This window comes from Prionailurus bengalensis, chromosome D1, assembly GCF_016509475.1.
Source record: "Prionailurus bengalensis isolate Pbe53 chromosome D1, Fcat_Pben_1.1_paternal_pri, whole genome shotgun sequence".
Lineage (NCBI taxonomy): Eukaryota > Metazoa > Chordata > Mammalia > Carnivora > Felidae > Prionailurus > Prionailurus bengalensis.
Window position 1 is genome coordinate 1,803,816 of NC_057346.1, and position 21,452 is coordinate 1,825,267.

The window sequence follows — 21,452 nt, forward strand, 5'->3', positions numbered from 1 at the left end:
AGCTAGGACAGACCTAAAATGTGTATGGAACACAAAAGACCCCAAATAGCCAAAGCAGTCCTGAAAAAGAAAAACAGAACTGGAGGCATCACAATTCTGGGTTTCAAAGTATATTATAAAGCTGTAGTCAGACTGTATGGTACTGGCATGAAAACAGACACATAGATTGATGGAACAGAAAAGAAAACCCAGAATGGACCCACAATTATATGGTCAACTGATTTTTGATGAAGCAGAAAAGAATAGCCACTGGATGAAAGACAATCTTTTCAAGAAGTGATGTTGGGAAAACTGGACCACTTCCTTCTACCACGTACAAAGAATAAATTCAAAATGGATGAAAGACCTAAATGTGAGACAGGAAACCATCAAAATCTTCGAGAAGAACACAGGAAGCCACCTCTTGACCTTGGTCAGAGCAACTTCTTACTAGAAATGTTGTTGGAGACAAGGGAAACCTACTGATACTTCATCAGAATAAAAAGCTTCTGCACAGGAAAGGAAACAATCAACAAAACTAAAAGGCAACCTACAGAATTGGAGAAGATACTTCCAAATGACATATATGATAGTTATCCAAAAGCTATAAAGAACTTAGCAAACTCAACATACAAAATACAAAAAACAAAAACAAAAACAAAAACAAATAACCCATTTAAGAAATGGGCAGAATACATGAATAGACAGTTTTCCAAAGAAGACATCCAGATGGCTAACAGACACATGAAAAGATGCTCAACATCACTCATCATCAGGAAAGTATAAATCAAAACCATGATGAGATACCACCTCACACCTGTCAGGTTGGCTAAAATTAACAACACAAGAAACAACAGGTGTTGGCAAGGATGCACTGTTGGTAGGAATGCAAACTGGTGCAGCCACTCTGAACAGTATAGAGGTTCCTCAAAAAGTTAAAAATAGAACCACCCTAGAATCCAACAGTTGCACTCCTAGGTATTTATAGGTATTTACACAAAGGATACAGATACACTAATTCCAAGGGATAGATGCATACCAATGTTTATAGCAGCACTATCATTAATAGCCAAATTATAGAATGAGTCTAAGTGTCTACCAACTGATGAATGGATAAAGATGTGGCATATGTATACAATGGAATATTATTCAGCCATCAAAATGAACGAAATCTTGTCATCTGCAATGACATGGATGGAGCTAGAGTGTATGTTGCTAAATGAAATAAGTCAATCAGAGAAAGACAAATACCATATAATTTCACTCATGTGGAATTTAAGAAACAAATCAGATGAACATATATGAGGGGGAAAAGGAAAGGCAACAAACCAGAAGAGATTCTTTTTTTAATTTTCCAAAGAGACTCTTAACGACAGAGAACAAGCTGAGCATTGGTGGAGGGAGGGAGGTGGGCAATGGACTGGATGAGTGATGGGCATTAAGGAGGACACTTGGGAGGAGCACTTGGTGTTGTGTGTAAGTGCTGAATCACTGAATTCTTCTGAAGCCAATATTGCACTCTATGTTAACTAATTACAATTTAAATAAAAAGTTGAAAGAAAATATATTGTCACTGAAGTTTGTTATTGTTGACAGGCATGTAACCCTTACAGATCTCTGATTCTTACCTGTACTGAATCTTAGCGAGTGAGGTTTAAATCTCGTGTGTGTGTGTGTGTGTACAATATCTATAATTTTTAAAAAGTTTCCAAATGCTAGTGACCCCCAAATTTATGTATCTAGCTCAGACCTGTTCTCTAAGCCCTAGGTTTTTGTGTCCAACTCTTTATATGTGCCAGTTTGTTTCAGAAATGACTGAAAACCCCTGTGTTCTGGGTGTGAGCCTTAGAGCACAGACTTCTCCAGAGCATGGGTTTTTTCTCTTTGCTTCAGTGGTAGATTCTCACCGACCAGACAGTGCCTGGTGTGCAGCAGGCCCTCAGTAGCTTCCAGTAGCTTCTCCTCTCTCCTTGTACACAAATTCTCTAACTTTATTGTCCTAAATGTCCATGTACTTACTCCTTCCTGTGTGTTCTACTCCCCGCTCCCCACCAGGGCAGGGGTGCCTTAGCTCCTGGATGAGCTCAGACCTCTTTCTTGTGCAGACCAAGTACGACTCTTTGCATCAAGCACGTTGTAGTTGTAGCCTGTAGTTGGAGGTGTGTTTGAGTGGTGGATTGTGCCCACCCACTTTTCCCCCTCTGCCCACATTTTACTGACAGCCACCTGAGGGCAGAGATTATGTTTCGGTTCATTCTTTCATTCCCAGTGTGTTACATATAACATGCATTTTGTACATATTGTTTTGAATGATTAATGGATGAAATTTGTTTTGATATTCCTAAATACTATTAAATTCTAAATAGATTTTAGTTTCAATGCATTACATTAAACTAAATTAGTTAGAGTGATTGGAAGTACCATCAGAATTTTTTTTACTTTTTTCATATTTTTATAAAACCTAGAGCTCTATGAATGTTCTTTCTATATAAGCATTGTAGCTTTTAGCTGCAAGTTTATAATTTAGTTCCAACATGAATGCTTCATGGGTGAAATGTACAGGAAATAATGCTTTATTTTTGGGCCTTTAAAAAATTTTTGTAACATTTCTTTTCTCATGTTTATTGACAAAACTCACAAGTCTGAAAGATAAAATTATAGAAAATATCTCACTGAATACACTGTACTTAGATTCCAAAATTTACTATACCAATTTGTTCTCTCTGTGACTGAATTGCCACAATGCTTAAATGATAAAAACTATTCTAGTATTAAAAGTGCTTGGCATGCTGTGATGTCAGTAAATTTCTTTTAGAAAATTACTGTTACTTTAGAGTTACTGTTTTTATTAAAAAGTTTTGGGAGTTTTCCTTTTATTAACATATTTTGAACATTCTTAAGATTATAAAGTCGATGATGCCTACATGTGTATCTTTGAACACTGTTTGTAGGTCTTTAATATTTGTAAATTTGTTTTTATAGGGTTGGACCAAGTTTTATGAGTTTTCTTTATCAGATCTTCGGGCTGGATACAGCATTATTGACAGGCTCTTTGATGGTAAGTTCTAATGATAACTGTCCTCTCTGATATTAATGGGAAAATTTTTTTGAGGTCTTAATAGCAGTGTGGTTTTTTCAAAATTGACTTCCTATCATGAAACTTGTTTTTGCTTTTCATTTTGTGTTTTATGTCCTGGCTGCTGTGCTTATGTTAGTGGCTAGTTCTCTATCTGTGATGGTCATTAGTTTTACATGCCACAGTTTTCTGATCTTTCTGTAGGTCTCAGGAAGCCAAAACCTGGAGAGACGTTGTCTTCACTTTGTGGCCTTCCTAAGTTTCAGGCTTAGGAAGAATTGTTCAGCTCTCCGGAACTGTGAAATCGGGGACTATGCTAGACTAACGTCAGTACTACACATCTGTAGAATCTAAACTTATGGTTAAGTAGGAGTTAAGGATCAAGGTGCAAATAATAGACTGTAATAGACAAGATCACGTGATGTGATCGGTTGAGGCCATCCTGCCCTCTGCCCTCTGATGTGTATTGTGCAGGGGTGCAGGGGCACGGCAGGGGACGCGAGGGTTTAGAGCAGGGATGGGTTGGAGGAGAGAATATATTCATAGGGATCTCAAACTTAAAAATGCCCCTGCAGCTCCACCAAGCCCTTCCCTGAATCCTCCGTTTCAGTAAACACCACCACCAGTCGTGTGTTTGTTCAGGGTCAGAACCTGTGAACCACCTGGGTTCTTTTTCTCATCCTTAAATGTCCAGTGTCTGGGCAATTTCTGTCCCTTCTATGTCCAAACCAGATCCCGATTCTCCTCACTGACTCAGCCTCCTCAGTGCTTGCTGGTCCGAGAAGAGCCACTTATGCAGGCTTCTTTGTGATCAGCGCTCTCTGAAACATTCGCCACGCGTAAACCAAGCGTTGAGAAAAGTAAAATGAGGTACACGTCGTCTCTGTTTAAAACCTACAGCCACCTTAGTCCTTTCTTTTCCTCTGACAGGCCAGGCCTGTTCTCACTGAAGTTCTTGGTGGGTGCTCTTCTGAAGTGCCTCTGTCCCAGACCTCTACATGATCCCTTTGTTCACATCTCCGCTTCAGGGCTCTTCTTCAGAAAAGCTTTGCGTTACCACCAAATCTAAGTCATTGTAAAAGCTCTTCTCTACCCACTTGTTCTGTTGCGTTGTTGGAGCATGTCAGTGCGACCTTGTTCATCTATCCCCACTAGAGCGCCATCTACCTTAAAGCAAAGTTTTTGGCTGTATGTCCTTAATGCCTGTAGCAGGACCCAGAGTAGACACTCAGTTATTGTTAGTTGAATTAATATCAGACACCAGAAATTATTCTGTAGCATATCTTTGGCAGAATGATAGGGATGGACATCTAGTATGTAGCCAAGTCCCAGTTTAATTTATATGTTTATGACATTAAAGTTTTAAATGATATATGTACAAAAAGTACTTATAAGATCATATCTCAGTGAAATTTCCAGAAAATGAGCAGACTCATGTAGCCAGCACCTTAATCAAGAAATAACATCACCAGTAATTCTGATTCCACTCTATCTTATGCTGCCTTACGGTCATGACCATCCCCAACCCCCACCGCCACCCCCACTGCCCTGTCCCTCCGCTCCTGTGGTAAACACCAGGCATCTATCTCTTAACTATATACAGCAATTTTGCCTGTGTTCGTACAGCTGGGATCGTACGTCACGTACTGCTTAGTCCTTAGGTTCTTTCAGTTCACGTCGTCTTGAGAGATTCATCTGTATGGTTACATGCAGGTACAGGTCATTTATTCTCAGTGCAATATAGTGTGTCATTCTTTGATCATGTGACTTCTGTCGGTGGACATGTGGGTCCTGTGGGGTGGTGGTGATCTCGCTGCTACCTTCAGTAACAATTTGGATATGTTTGTGTTGAGTCTGTATGTAGGGGTAGGTGGGACATTCGTTTGTTCACCATTAGTGAATGCCAAATAATATTCTAAGTGAGTTTTTCTGCATGGTACAGATTTCTCAATTACACGTGGTAAAAGTGTATATGAACTTAAAATTTAGTAAATGGGCATATGTTGAATCTTTGTAATTAACCCCAGTTCAACAGAGTGTTACCAACCTTCCAGAAGCGCCTCCCCTGCTCCTTGATACACATGACCCCACAGTGCCCTAGTGCTTGCCAAGGGTAGCCACTTTTCTGACTCTTCAAGTGATTGTTTTCAGTATTAATACAGTATGTACTAAGACTTTAGCTTGCATTGAAACTTGGTCATTTTCCTTTTTCTTTGTATTTTCAAGTTTTTCTTTAAAATTTTTAATGTTTATTTATTTTTGAGAGTGAAAGAGACAGAGTGTGAACGGAGTAGGGACAGAGAGAGGGAGACACAAAATCTGAACCAGGCTCCAGGCTCCCAGCTGTCAGCATAAAACCCGACATGGGGTTTGAACCCACAAACTGCGAGATCATGACCTGAGCTGAAGTCGGACGCTTAACTGACTGAGCCACCCAGGTGCCCCTCAAATGTTTCTTTAAATTCCTTTTAGTTAGGGGCACCTGGGTGGCTCAGTCGGTTAAACCTCTGACTTGGTTTCAGCTCAGGTTATGATCTCATGATTCATGAGATAAAGTCCTACGCCAGGCTCTGTGGTGACAGCATGGAGCCTTCTTGGGATTCTCCCTTTCTCTCTGCTCCCCCCTGGCTTGTGTTTACTCATTCTCACTCCTTCGCTTGCTCGCTCGCACTCTGTCTCTCTCTCTAAAATAAATAAATAAACTTTAAAAATAAATAAATTCCAATTAATATGCACTGTAGTGTTGGTTTCAGGAACTTAATTTAGTGATTCATCACTTACACACAATGCCCAGTGCTCATCACAGGTGCTCTCCTTAGTCCCCATCACTAATCTAGCCCATCCCCCACCCTCTTTCCTCCATCGACCCTCAGTTTGTTCTCTGTTGTTAAGAGTCTCTTGTGGTTTTTTCCCCTCCTCTTTTTATTCCCAACTTCCCGTAAGTTCATCTGTTTTGTTTCTTAAATTCCACATATGAACGAAATCATATGATATTTGTCTTTCTCTAATTGTGCTTAGCATAATACATTCTAGTTCCATCCATGTCCTTGCAAATGGCAAAATTTCATTCTTTTTGATGGCTGAGGAATATTCCATTGTATACATACACCACATCTTCTCTATCCATTCATTAGTCAGTGGACACTTGGGCTATTTCCATAATTTTTCAAAATGCCTTAAACTTTATTTTATTTTTATAGTATCACTATGAGATCATCATTATTAGTGCCCTTTGAGGATGAGGATACCAAAACAAGGAGTTTGAATGATTTGTCATTATGTTTGACACTTGTGATGGAGTTAATTAATAGCCTCACATTATTTTTTACACATATCACACCATTGAGTTGTTGTGAATAAGAGGCCCGTGCTTTAAAGTGATAGTGCATCTCATGGTAAAAATCTAACTGTATAATCTTAGGATTCTAGAATTTCTTCGCATGTACACAATTAAGTACAAAAAAAGGAAAAAGCTCTAATTATATGGGTGAGAAATTATGTAGCTCATAAGACCCGGGCCACATGTATAATCTTGATGCCTGAGTTTCCTGATCTGTAAAATAGGGTGATAGCAGATGCATGTCCATTGATTCAATTTTTTTTTTTTTTAATTTTTTTTTTTCAACATTTATTTATTTTTGGGACAGAGAGAGACAGAGCATGAACGGGGGAGGGGCAGAGAGAGAGGGAGACACAGAATGGGAAACAGGCTCCAGGCTCTGAGCCATCAGCCCAGAGTCTGACGCGGGGCTCGAACTCACGGGCCGTGAGATCGTGACCTGGCTGAAGTCGGACGCTTAACCGACTGCACCACCCAGGCGCCCCCATTGATTCAATTTTTGAGAAGGTTGAATGAGAAAAGCCCCCATGAAGCATTTGATATTTAGTACATTGACTGTATTGAGTAAGTTAGCAGTAATTGACTGTTTTTGCTATTGCTATGATTTCAGTTCTGGTTTTTTAATCTTAAAACTCACCTTGAGAACAGTGGGTGTAAGACACATAAGGTCTTAAAAGTTATATAAAATATATTTTACATAATAGTTAGTTGTATTTTAAAGATTGAAGGTCCATTAATGTTTCTCTGTGCCCTGGTGGCCTACCTATGCATGAATGGCTTTTCCATTACTAATCTATTACTTAGTAAACAGCAAGGTAGCACTAGAAAATGGAGTCCTGGTGAAGTCCCTTGTTATAGCTGTTTGGCCACTTTTGATCATAAGATGTAGGCAGGAAGCAACTTTAATCAGTCTTCCATGCTGCAGACGCCCTGTCCTGCGGGAGGCCACCTCGATCACCTGTGTGCTGTGGCCTGAAATAGCACAGACATCCATCTTTGTGCGATCTCGGACTTTACAGTAATCAAATGCAACTAGACCAGCCCTGCTGGTAGTGAGGGGAACCAGCCACTATAAATGTAATGGTTTCCTATAGTTACTGCGGACGCGAGGTTTAATTCTTACGTTTTAAAATTACCACTGAACTGTGGTTAAGAGAATGCTTTTGTCGCAGAATGAAATAATGACTTGAGAGTCTCGTGTTGTTTTATACTACATTTCTTTACTAGAATAGGAAATGGACAGTTGACTGTTAAAATCAGGACATTTAGAAGATTACAATATGTGAAGTGATTTTTTCAAGTTTCCTTATTCAGTTTTTTTTTATGAACTGAGATTTTCATCGTTATATAAAAATAGGCTTTGGATATATTCTAAATAGGACTTTCCCATCTGAGGAGGCAGTGCTGTGTGGTCGATAAGAGTACAGCTTTGGGTCCAGATCTTTGGGACTGAGTGACTTTCTGATTTTGGTCACTCAGCCTCTATTCCTCAATTTATTCATCAGTATAATTAGATCTTTTTAATATTTCTATGTTATGAGGCTTAAGTGACATTTGGGGAATTTTACTTGCTTAAATAATCTCAATACATACTAGCCATTCTATGATTATATTAATAATTATTATTAAGAATGTATTAATGAGCTTTACATAAATATTAGTGAGATTGTAAGGAATGATTTAACTTGGTTAAATGTATATTGTCATATCCTATAAATATAACTGGAGCCAAGAATTTAGTTAATATCTCAGAATAATTTAGAATATTTTTAGAATATTTCTAATATGTTAGAAATAAAGCTAATAAAAGTTTGCTTTAAAATTCTAGGTACCAAAGATGTTCAGTGGGAATTTTTACACGGTTTACTTGAAAATGCTATTTATGGCGGACGCATAGATAACTATTTTGACCTTAGAGTTCTTCAGTCATACCTGAAACAGTTTTTTAATTCTTCAATAATTGATGTTTCAAACCAAAGGAACAAGAAAAGTGTTTTTCCATATTCCATATCTCTCCCCAAATCCTGCAGCATTCTGGTAGGTAAAATTCATCGTGTGTAATCTATTCCCAAATACCTGAATCCTTTTCTTAAATTGTTGAATACATACATGTTTATTTTCAAATGCACAAGTAATTCCCTTTCACAAGTATGGGTTATTGTTATGCACTGTGCGGCCTATTTCTGGTGTCTTCCACACTTGTGAATACTTACAGGAGATTGATTGATGATAACCGAATGCAGTGTGTAGGGAAATCTTGGAGGGAGTGGCCAAGGGAAATGTTACAAATGTAAGAGCACTGTGAAGATCCACAAGGAGAGGGTCCATGAGTTCCAAAACTGAAAGAAAGAAAGAAGAAACTGAAAGAAGTCCAACACTCTTTAACAAATCTGTCTTCATTTGCTGGCTTATAAATTTAAATCAGCTCTAACCACATGAGGGTTACACTCTTGGTGGCTCTGGTAGTAACGTTGTCATTGAGGGGTATTTACTTTAGCCAGCTGGAGCTTTCCACCTTGAGTCATCCCACAAAAGCCGGTAGGATGAAGTCCTCTTTTCCACAAAGTAGCGCAAAATGTGGCCCGAAGATGTCAAGTCTCGTTTATGTGGCCTCAAACTTATCTTGGCTTAAAGTCCAAATAATGTCCTAGAACATTAAAATCATTTATCTCTTCATGAATTACAGGGATACATATTCAGTTGTATACTTCTCTCGGAATTACGCATTTTTTTGTGTCATCTAAGTATTTTTCAAGAAGATTCTTTTGTTTCAGTGACATAATTGTCAAAAGTAAAAGTTTCGAAATCAATATTGAATATATTACCAAATGTCTTACCTGTTAAGTATCCCGTCTGTTTTGTTGTTTTTCAGTATCTTTCACTCATTTAGTCATGTATTCAGTACATGACTAAGCGCCCCCAAATATCTGTGTGCCTGCCGGTGGCCCTGTTCCAGACCGTGTGGGCACCGGGGGCGTCTGTGGGGCTGACCTCCTAGCGAGAGGGCCTCACCCAGCAAATAGAGGTGTCACATGGCTATTCATGGCACGCTCATTTCACACAGTGCACTGACTGGTCTCCCCTCTCTATTTGAGGTTTAAACTGAAAAGTAAAAGCCCCACAGAAAGTGCACATCATTAATGTCCTTGGCAGTGAATTTTATACGCTGAGCATGTGAGTGTAACCAGTGCTGGGATCCGGAAACAAAACGTGTCCAGCTCCCCACATGTTCTCCTCCTGCCCCCTGTCATTGCCACGTCCCCCTCACAGATGTGGCCCTTCTAATACCGACGTTAGTTTCACTTGTTTTTGAGCTTTGCGTAAACGCTCTCATGGGGTGTATGTATATCCTTTTGCCTCGAAGTGCGGAGAAATCCGTGTGGACGTGCAGCTGCATGTTACGGAAGAAACGTGTCGGTGTACAGTTGTCGGGGAGAGCAGACGTAGCCAGTAGAGATGAGAGAGGTTGACAGCCATTTTGAAATGAACAAAGGGAAGTGATAGACAAAAGTTGCTCTGTATTTATAGGATGATTTGTGAGAATCAGTGTTCGGCTTTCTGTCTAGTAGAGTCCTACAGAAGGAGGAAGCCAGAGCTTCCCGGGCGGGTGACGACACCTGCGTGTGCCCTACACTGCACACGCATATACAAGCCTGCCCTGGGTGCTCCTGTACGCACGTGCTTACACCCCTCTATGTATTGGGATTCGACGGTTTGACGAAGTTAACCAGTGTTCGCTTACAGACAGGATGGGAAAGATTTCAAAAAAAAAAAAAAAGCATGCCTTTCCAAAATTTGACAGTTTTGCAGGCCCTGGGCTTCCTGGAGTTCAACTGTTGCCCTGGAAATAGTTGTCAGACAGCCGCCAAGGATGGGAAAGAATGCTGGAGTCTCTTTAACAGCTGTTCCTCCTAGTTCAGCAAGAATGGTGTAGATGCACACGCAGTGTCCCCTTGAAAATAATTCGTTCTTCCTGACAGCAAGCAAACAAAACAGGTCTTACCCTTGAGCCAAACCGAATAAATTCTCCCTCTTGGTCCACACTTAGGTTTCTCATCTAGAGTTTTGACTCTAACTGTGCTTGGTAAATTGAGCCTTTGCAATGCTGACAGTAATTTGGGGTGAAATGAGAGGATTATCAGTGCATTTCATTACACTTCACCAGCGGACTGAGGACTGACTGTGTAATGGCTTTATGGAAAGTGTTTACAGAGAGCTTTTTGCTTTCCAGAGTAAGCGTATGGAGGTTTCTGGGGTGTCAGGAATATTTATCTTAGGGTAAGTGGAGCTGCGCTCTGCACATCGGTCGTGGGTCGGAGGCATGGTAAGTAATCACGGGGCTTTCCTGGAAACATGTTATGTGACATCTGACACAGTAGCCACAGCCACTCAGGTAGTTCGGTTTAATAAGTACAGGGTCCCTTCGAATGTGCGGAGTTGAATGTAAAAAATCCAGTATCACATAAGCTAGGGATGAACAAGTGGTAATGAGCATATTTTCTGAAGATGACTGAGTGTTACCCAGACTGAAAGGGAGATTGACCTGGAAAGCGTAATCATGTGAATAACCGATACTTCAGTACTTGCCAGTATCTGATTTCAGTGGTTGTAAGTTCAGTGCTTACCGACAAGCTGGTTTCCACTTGTTCACATTTAGGACTACCGTGCTCTCATCGAAAAGCTTCCGGAGGATGACAAGCCTAATTTCTTCGGTCTTCCTGCCAACATTGCTCGCTCGGCCCAGCGCATGATCAGTTCTCAGGTAACCTAGGACAAGGGGTGCTGGAGGGAAATGTCGCTTGGGAGCCTGAGAGCAACAGCATGAGACTTGCTTTAATCTACAGACCCCACAAGCTCATACTGAAAATTTTTATTTTATTTAGCACAGTACATTCCGGTCCCACCCTAAATAAATTTTAAAGGAGCCAAATGGCTCTATATTAAGAGATTTGTTAAAATCAGTAAAATAACACACTGAACACTATTGCCTCATCCAAAATACATGTATTTTACCTCTTGTAATTATTTTCAGGCTGCTTTTTTTTAAGTTTTTAAATGCCAATTCCCGAATTTTTAACCATACAGTGTAGTACTAGTTTCAGATGTACAATGTTGTGACTGAACACTTGCACACATCACCTGGTGTGTGTCACCACAAGTGCCCTCCTTCACCCCCATCCCCCACCCACCTCCCCTCTGGTGACCAGCAGTGTGATCTCTAGAGTGAGGAGTCTGCTTCTTGTTGCCCTCTCTCTTTTCCTTTTGTTCACTTGTTTTATTTATTAGATTCCACACATGAGTGAGATCCTATGAGATTTGTCTTTCTCTGACTGACTTATTTCACTTAGCATAACACACTCTGGTTCCATCCACGTCATTGCAAATGGCAAGATTTCATTCTCTTTGATGCCTGAGTAATATTCGTGTGTGTGTGTGTGTGTGTGTGTGTGTGTGTGTACACACCACATCTCCTTTATCCATTCATCAGTCGAGGAACAGTTGGGCTCTCTCCGTATTTTGGCTGTTGTCGATAGTGCTGCTGTAAACATCTTCTTTGCACCTTTCTATGTAAGATAAACCTTTTTAAACATAACAGGATACTGCAGAAGAGTCAAAACTTCCTTAATTATTAGAAAATGTATTGGCCTTCCTTACTGCGTGTGTCAAGAATTCAAAAGATTGAAATAATTTCTTTGGAAAATGACTAAAGACTATTTTTCAGTGTCTGTTATTTTACCTGGCATGCCTTTCATTTAACATCCAACATTGCATTTTTAAGCCATCTTTTGGCATTTTACGATTTTTTTGTTTAGGTCAGTGTTGGCGTTTCCTTTTTAAGAAAGAAAAAATGAGGAAATGGAATGAATAAGCAGCTTGCAAGTTAACAGGATTCTAATGACATGTTTTCCTGGTCTTCTCAATGCTAGCCAGGTGTGATTGCTTGAGGCGGTGCATCACAGGATCGCCTAGTGTGCTTTACACGGGATGTTTCAGCCAGAGGCTCCTCCCAGATTTAATAGTGGAAGCATGAATCACTTAGGCATTGTATAAGAATCATGATCTGGGAATAAAGGAGAAAATTAGGATGTTTTGAGGAAATGAAGGCTAGTTCTGGTCATAAGACATTAGGAGCAAGGAGAAAAATAGATTCGAAAACTGGTTTGTAGAATCCCTTTTGTCTCAGAACAGTTAGTTTTCCTAAAATGATGTCCTGTACTGTGTGCACTCCTGACATCATATTACTAAGCAGTGTCAGTCAATAGCTTTACTTAGGTCTTTTTTAAATCGTGATTTTTGTATTCTCCCACATAGTGTCGTTTAGGTCCTTGTTAATACACGTTTATCATGACGATGGTAGTGTGGGTGGTAGTGGTGGTGATAGTTTCGTACTTACCTGCCTTCCGAATTTGGCTTTGCTAATAAGCACTTTACATGTATTACCTCATTTAACTCTGAAAACAATACTGTGATATGAGGGTCATTATTGAACTCACTTTACAGTTGAGAAGATCGGGGCCACAGGAGATTATTTTTCCCAGGATCACACTCTTAGTAGGTGAACGAACCGGGTCAGTGAGCATGAGTTCACGTGCACACGGCCCGGCCTGCCCCCACGGCGGTTCCAGCCCTCTTCCATCATGAGAGTCCATACTTCTCTCCATAGAGGTTTCCTGTTTCGCAGCGCCTCCTTTTCGTGGGGGAGAAAAACCCTTTCGCTAGGTAAACGTCTTTGGTAAAATAGTCTTTTTTGCATTTTGTCACCTGTTGACCTAGGAACTCAGGTCATATCTTAATCACAAACATGTGTTTTAATAAACTTTATGAATGGGAAGTCTGGAAGATAAGTGAATAAATTAATGAAATATTTGAAAAGTTAAGAAAATCTCAAGTATCTTGACATTAAAATGTAATGCAGTTTAAATCAACTGCCCGTGGAGTATTATCCGGCATCTGTATTCTCAGGAATCCTTCAGAGCTTAGAAATTGCTTTATAGCTAGACTTAAGAGTCTTTAGCGCAAGCAACAGTTTTTACAGAAATAATTCCCTAATTCACTGCTTCATGAAAGATGTACCACTTCTTCATTGTGATTCAAAAGTGCCATCGTGATTTTATAGTGAATATTCATTACAAGACTAAGTAGAATTTGTGTCCATTGTTGATCTAAATACCGTGGTACCTGCGTATCTTAAACTCATGGTGATACCTTAAACTCGTAGAGGATGAGGCTGTGTAGAAGAGGGGCCACCATGACTCCTGCCCACGTAGTGTGTGCAGTGGGACAGCATCTGGCACTGAGGCTGGTGGAGATCAGGTAGTCGCTACAAATGTTCATTCACTTTGCAAAGAATTGAGAAAGTAGCGGCATAAAAAATTACAGCTGCAAACAAGTGAATAAGACCACGTGATGGATGAAGGAACCTCATAGTATTTCTAAGGCTTGGGGATTAAAAATTCCCACCAGAAATTGGATATTAAGGTATGTAAAATCGATAAGGAATGTGAGGCTTTAACCATATTGGTGAAACCTCAAAGCCAGAATGAAGTACTCGGAGAAGTAACAAGGGTATCTACTTGGTTCTTGTGGGAGCTGTGTTCCGTAACCACGCGCACTTGTCTGCTCCAGTGACACCCAGCCCCGGTCTGTGACTCTACCTCTTTACATTACTGTTCCCTTCACAACAACGGGCCATCGGTCTGTAAGATCTCAGAGATCCAAATCTGTTGTTTTCTCTTTCTTTTTCCCAGATTTGTCTCCTTGTCACTGTAAAAGCAACAGACCCATGTCTTTACCATTTCTTTTTTCTTTTCTTTCCCTCTTTTTATATTTAACTGTTCACCCACGATTGCGGATGTAGATTAATCCTCAAACTGACATAATTGTTTTTCTAAGTTAAAGCTTGGAAAATGTCTGAGGGTGGTGGTGCTGGCCACTTACATGAGAATTATTTGGCAAGTTTATCTTCAATAGGTGGATTGCTAAGCAGCATCCAAGATGTGTAAAATTGGACTGTTGAGGAGCGGGGCTTTGGAATCTGTTTTGGCATGAATTCATAGGCACCCTCAACTTTGAAAGCATCTGTACTACAGTTGTGAGAAACTGAGAATTTCTCACGTTGCTATTCTGAGTCGCACAAAATCCTCATATTCGTTCATCCCTGGATATCTGCGTGGCTTGCTCTTTTATTCCCTTTAGGTGACATCATCACAAAGGCCTTTCAGACTTACTGTAAATAGCAACTTCCCGCAAACCTTAGTATTACTTCTCCTTTGAATGGGCTTCATTTTTCTCTTAAGATGCATGTTTCTGCAGGACCTGTGTGTGTTTCTTTAGTTCTGAAATTTTTACTATCTTTTCAAAACACTGTCTTTGATCTATATAAAAGATTACATATGTAACAGTTATATATATAAATATATATAATTCATATTATTTTTTTTTAAATTTTTTTTTTTCAAAGTTTATTTATTTATTTTTTTGGACAGAGAGAGACAGAGCATGAACGGGGGAGGGGCAGAGAGAGAGGGAGACACAGAATCGGAAACAGGCTCCAGGCTCCGAGCCATCAGCCCAGAGCCTGACTCGGGGCTCGAACTCATGGACCGCAAGATCGTGACCTGGCTGAAGTCGGGCGCTTAACCGACTGCGCCACCCAGGTGCCCCTATAATTCATATTAAAAAGTATGATGATGTAATGAGACTCATGAACCAACAAGCAAGAACAAGGATATTACCAATAGCTTAAATCAACTTACAAGATTCTTCTGTTCATCTCCCTTTCTGCTAAAGGAGCTACCATTCACTTTTGTTTTAAACTTCTTTAATACCTTTGTACTTCTTAAACACTTGTATTACATGCATGCATTTACACACACACACTTGTTCTTACAAGTATATTGCTTCCTTTAGATAATTAAAAAAATTTTTTTTAGGGGCGCCTGGGTGGCTCAGTCAGTTGAGCTTCCGACTTCAGCTCAGGTCATGATCTCACAGTCTGTGAGTTGGAGCCCCGCGTCGGGCTCCTTGCTGACAGCTTGGAGCCTGGAGCCTGCTTTAGATTCTGTGTTTCCCTCTCTCTCTGACCCTCCCTCGTTCATGCTCTGTCTCTTTCTCTGTCTCTCTCTCTCAAAAATAAACAAATTGTTTATTTTTGAGAGAGAGAGAGAGAGAGAGCGCGGTCGGCAGGGGGAGCCGGGGGTGGAGAGAGGGAGACACAGAATGTGAAGCAGGCTCTAGGCTCTGAGCTGTCAGCACAGAGCCCGACGCGGGGCTCGAACTCATGAACCATAAGATCATGACCTGAGCCGAAGTTGAATGCTTAAGCGACTGAGCCACCCAGGTGCCCCGCTAATTTTTAAATTATAAAACAGTGTCTTTCATATGGTATTCTAGGACTAGCATATCTCATTTTACATTATTTTTCTAAGGTGTGTAGGTCACTAGCTTAGCTGTAGTTTCATTCATTATTACTGCAGTGTAATCATACATAACATTATGTATATTACATAGTGTACATATAATTATGTAAATGACGCACTGCTACACACGATGTTGCTGTGTACCTGTGTGTACGTCTCATGGTCTGTCGAGTGCAGGAGTTTCTCACGATGTGCATCCCCAAATGGACCGTGTGCGCGTGGTTTCAGTTCTGTGCTACTGTACACTGTCCCCAGAAGGTCTTGTGTCCACACCCTTTAATTCCCACCAGGTGGTATTTTTGGATGCCTTCATATTTGTTAAACTGATGGGTTACACTGCTATCTTGGTGTGGTCTTAGCTTGTATTTCTTATTTTTGAGATTGAATATCCTTCTGTGTATTTATGGGCCATCCCTGATTTTTCAGTGCAGGGACAGCAGTGAGACAGATGTGTCTGCAGCCCATTTGGAGGGAGCGACATGGTGGGATGTGAGGCCAGGAGGCAGCAGGGGCAGCGGGGGGCCACACAATGATGAGCCTCGTGACTGAGCCACCTTAGGAACTGGCCTGCTGTGTGGCGCTGACCTTGGGGGATAAGACTTGCCAGAGAGCTGGTGTGGGAGGGAGGCCTGTGCTGCTGCTTGAAACTGCCAGCAAGTTTGGGGAGGCAGCTTTTACTGATGAAATCCTTACTAGCTATAATTCGTTTAGAAAAAGAAGTTCAATTAAGGTAGCTTACTTATTTTCCTACAAGAGCTATATATTTTTAAGTGCGAGCTACGTATTCAGTTTTTTTTTCCCCCTAACATGGCGTGAAGTTCCAGAACTTTATGATTCTTTAAGACTCAATAGCAGCTTCATAGCAAAGTTCTTAAAAGGATTTGTGTTCATTCTTTTTTTTCTTTTTTTTTATCATGAAATTTTATTGTCAAATTGATTTCCATACAACACCCAGTGCTCATCCCAACAGGTGCCCTCCTCAGTGCCCATCACCCACCTTCCCTTCCCTCCCACCCCCCATCAACCCTCAGTTTATTTTCAGTTTTTAAGAGTTTCTTTCGGTTTGGCTCCCTCCATCTCTAACCTTTTTTTTTTTTCCTTCCCCTCCCCCATGGTCTTCTGTTAAGTTTCTCAGGATCCACATAAGAGTGAAAACATATGGTATTTGTCTTTCTCTGTATGACTTATTTCACTTAGCATAACACTCCCCAGTTCCATCCACATGCTACAAAAGGCCATATTTCATTCTTTCTCATTGCCAAGTAGCATTCCATTGTCTATATAAACCACAATTTCTTTATCCATTCATCAGTTGATGAACATTTAGGCTCTTTCCATAATTTGGCTATTGTTGAAACTGCTGCTATAAATATTGGGGTACAAGTGCCCTTATACATCAGCACTCCTGTATCCCTTAGGTAAATTCCTAGCAGTGCTATTTCTGGGCCATAGGGTAGATCTATTTTTATTTTTTGAGGAACCTCCACACTGTTTGCCAGAGCGTCTGCACAAGTTTGCATTCCCACCAACAGTGCAAGAGGGTTCCCATTTCTCCACATCCTCTCCAGGATCTATAGTCTCCTGATTTGTTAATTAGCATGACCCTCGAGAAAGTCGAGATAGAAGGAACATACTTAAACATCATAAAAGCCATTTATGAAAAGCCCACAGCTAATATCATCCTCCAGGGGGAAAAACTGAGAGCTTTCCCCCTGAGATCAGGAGCACGACAGGGATGTCCACTCTCACTGCTGTTGTTTAACATAGTGTTGGAAGTTCTAGCATCAGCAATCAGACAACAAAAGGAAATCAAAGGCATCGAAATTGACAAAGATGAAGTCAAGCTTTCACTTTTTGCAGATGACATGATATTACACATGGAAAACCCGATAGACTCTACCAAAAGTGTGCTAGAACTGATACATGAATTCAGCAAAGTTGCAGGATACAAAATATACAGAAATCAGTTGCATTCTTATACACTAATAATGGAGCAGCAGAAAGACAAAGAAACTGATTCCATTCACAATTGCACCAAGAATCATAAAATACCTAGGAATGAGCGTAACCAAAGACATAAAAGATCTGTATGCTGAAAACTATAGAAAGCTTATGAAGGAAATTGAAGAAGATACAAAGAAATGGAAAAACATTCTGTGCTCATGGGTTGGAAGAATAAATTGTTAAAATGTCAACAGTACCCAAAGCTATCTACACATTCAATGCAATCCCAATCAAAATTGCACCAGCATTCTCCTCGAAGCTAGAACAAGCAATCCTAAAATTTGTATGGAACCACAAAAGACCCCGAATAGCCAAAGTAATATCGAAGAAGAAGACCAAAGCAGGAGGCATCACAATCCCAGACTTTAGCCTCTACTACAAAGCTGTCATCTTCAAGACAGCGTGGTATTGGCACAAAAACAGACACATAGACCAATGGAATAGAATAGAGACTCCAGAATTGGACCCACAAGTGGATGGTCAACTAATCTTTGACAAAGCAGGAAAGAACATCCAATGGAAAAAAGACAGTCTCTTTATCAAATGGTGCTGGGAGAACTGGACAGCAACATGCAGAAGAATGAAACTAGATCACTTTCTTACACCATTCACCAGAATAAACTCAAAATGGATGAAGGACCTGAATGTGAGGAAACCATCAAAACCGTAGAGGACAAACCAGGAAAAAAACCTCTCTGACCTCAGTCACAGCAATTTCTTACTTGACACATCTCCAAAGGGAAGGGAATTAAAAGCAAAAAATGAACTATTGGGACCTCATGAAGATAAAAAGTTTCTGCACTTCAAAGGAAAGAGTCAATAACACTAAAAGGCAACCGACAGAATGGGAAAAGATATTTGCAAATGACATATCGGATAAAGGGCTAGTATCTAAAATCTATAAAGAACTCACCAAACTCCACACCCGAAAAATAAACAATCCAGTGAAGAAATGGGCAGAAGTCATGAATAGACACTTCTCTAAAGAAGACATCCAGATGGCTAACAGGCACATGAAAAGATGCTCAGCATCACTCCTCATCAGGGAAATACAGATTATGTTCATTCTTAATGATGGTGTTTCTGTTGCTTAAGATTGCGGATTAATCGCTAGTATAATAATTTTAGCAATGTTGGATTGAATGGCTTTTATGAACTCGGCAGCTGCACTTATCCTGACTCAAAACTTTTTTCATCAGTTATTAGGGAAGTCTCAAGTTCCTGGTAAATTTATTTTTTGGAATCAGGGAGCCCAGATGGTCTTCTCTGTTGAATGTATTTCCTCATATTTCAGGAGCTTGTTTGTAAGTAACAGCTTCGCCAACAGCGCCATCAGCAAAGAGAGGTGGTGTGTACTTTCCTGCACCACGTATCGACTTCTGACTGTTAAGTGTAGGCTGGTCCTTGTTGGAGTACCTGCTACTTTTCAAGTTCTGAGACCACTAGAGACAAAAACAAAAGGATCAAAAGACATTCTCAGTCTCTTTAGTTTTGTGACTTGCACAATGATGTCATATTTGTTATTTTTGGAAGTTTATAAAGAAACGCTAAGTTCACCAATATTATAAATTTGATGTTTTGCTTACATGTGTTATCGTTTAGTAAGAAGTAAAAATGCCTCTTCATTTGAAAAATAGCTCTTAAAAAGGAAACAAACTTTTATCTTTGCTTTGTGAATGGTATTTCATGATCATGAAAGAAAAGTTGAGAAAGAATGTTTTTCTTTATTGAATAATTCTCAATAATAGGGAAGGAATGGCAGAATTTGAAAAATCATTTTTACAAATCTTAATAAAATCACTGATTCATAAAATCACGATTCCCAGTTTGAAACCACTACTTGGAAGATTGATGGGGAAATTTACAAGAGAGAGATTATTTGGTGCTACTTGAACTCAGGGACCGGCCTGCATGCCGACAGCAGTCGAGCATGCTCCCTGTGCCTCCTGATGTGTCACAGGATGAAGTACGCTTCCTGAAAATGTCTTCTAAAAAAGTGAACTTGAATCTGATCGAGATTTTAGAACTAATTTTTTGGTTATCAGGAAACACCAGGGGTTAAGGGAACAAACTAAAAACACTGGATCCAGAATGTGAGACATTCTGCAGGACAACTGACTCAGTTTTATCAACCTGTTAATGACATTCAAAAAAAAAAAAAAAAAAAAAAGGAAGCTCAGAGAAACTGGTCTATGTTAAAGGGACTTAAATACATAAAACTGCATGACCTTTTGTGGATACTGATTCAAGCAATCTGAAACAAATGTTGAGGCCATCAGGGAAATTCTATATGGACTAGGTGTTACGGGACCCAAGGGAATTTTTTTAACAAATGTTTGTTTGTACTGACCCTAAACACCACTTTTCCACTTTCCTGGTTATTCTCTGAACTTCTTAACATTTTTTAAAAATTGTAATTGCATACAATATCCTGTTTCATTTGTACAGTGTAATGATTTGACTTTTGTGTAATTGAGAACCGATCACCATAAGTCTAGCTACTATCTGCTGCCACACAAAATGAATACACTATTACTGACTTTAGATCCCATGCTGTATATTATACCCCTAGCACGTAACTGTCACTGGAGGTTTGTGCCTCTTCATCGCTGTCACCCAGTTTTGTCCACCCTCACCTTCTCTGGAAACCACCATTCTGTTCTCTGCATCTAGGAGTCTGGGTTTTGTTCTCTTTTTCAGATTCTACATATATATGAAATCATACAGTATTTGTCTTTCTTTTAGCACAGTACCCTCAAGGTACATCCATGTTGTCTCCATGGCAAGCTCTCATTCTTCATGGCTTTGTATTGCATTATATGTATTGTATTATGTTCCATATATATCATGATATATACTTATATGTATATAAAGTATGCACACATTTATTCACCATATCTTTATTTAGCCATCCATCTATCAATGGACACTTACATTGTTACTGTATCTTGGCTGTTGTAAATAATGCTGCAGTGAATGTAGAGGTGCATTTGAAAAGGTGCATTTTCAACTCACTGTTTTTAGTGAGATAACTCACTGTTTTGAGGAGATACCCAGACATGACATTACTGGATCGTATGGTACTTCTATTTCTCATTTTTTGAGGAAGCTCCATACTGTTTTCCCAAGTGGTCACCCCCATGTACATTCCCCCAGTAGTGCACGAGGATTCCCTTCTTTCCACATCCTCACCAATGTATTTTTTTTTTTTTTTGGTAATAGCAACTCTTGTAGGTGTGAGGTGCTATCTCATTGTGGTTTTGATTTGCATTTCCCTGCTGATGAGTGATGTTGAACATCTTTTCATGTGTCTGTTGGCCATCTGTAGTTCATCTTTGGAAAAGGTCTATTCAGGTCATCTGCCCAATTTTAAATCACATTGGTTTTTGGTGTTGAGTTTTATGAGTTCTTTCTAAATTTTGGATACTGACCCCTTATCAGATAATATGATTTGCAGATATCTTCCCATTCAGTATGTTCCTTTTCAGTTTGTTGATGGGTTCCTTCACTGTGCAAAAAAGCTTTTTAGTTTGATGTGGTCCCGTCTGTTTATTTTTGCTTTTGTTTGCTTTTGTGGTTGTCAGATTCAAAAAATACTACTAAGACCAATGTTGAGGAACCTACCAACTATGTT

General features: G+C 39.8%; 1 protein-coding gene across 8 annotated transcripts in view; it reads left to right on the top strand.

Moving 5' to 3' along the window:
• DYNC2H1 (dynein cytoplasmic 2 heavy chain 1) overlaps window positions 1-21,452 on the top strand; it is a 347,574-nt gene that overhangs the window by 209,798 nt on the left and 116,324 nt on the right. For all 8 annotated transcript variants that reach the window (XM_043579184.1, XM_043579187.1, XM_043579185.1 and 5 more), the window contains 3 exons: window positions 2,962-3,037; window positions 8,224-8,432; window positions 11,053-11,157. In XM_043579184.1, the coding sequence (XP_043435119.1) occupies window positions 2,962-3,037; window positions 8,224-8,432; window positions 11,053-11,157 (390 nt within the window). The remainder of the gene's footprint in view (window positions 1-2,961; window positions 3,038-8,223; window positions 8,433-11,052; window positions 11,158-21,452) is intronic.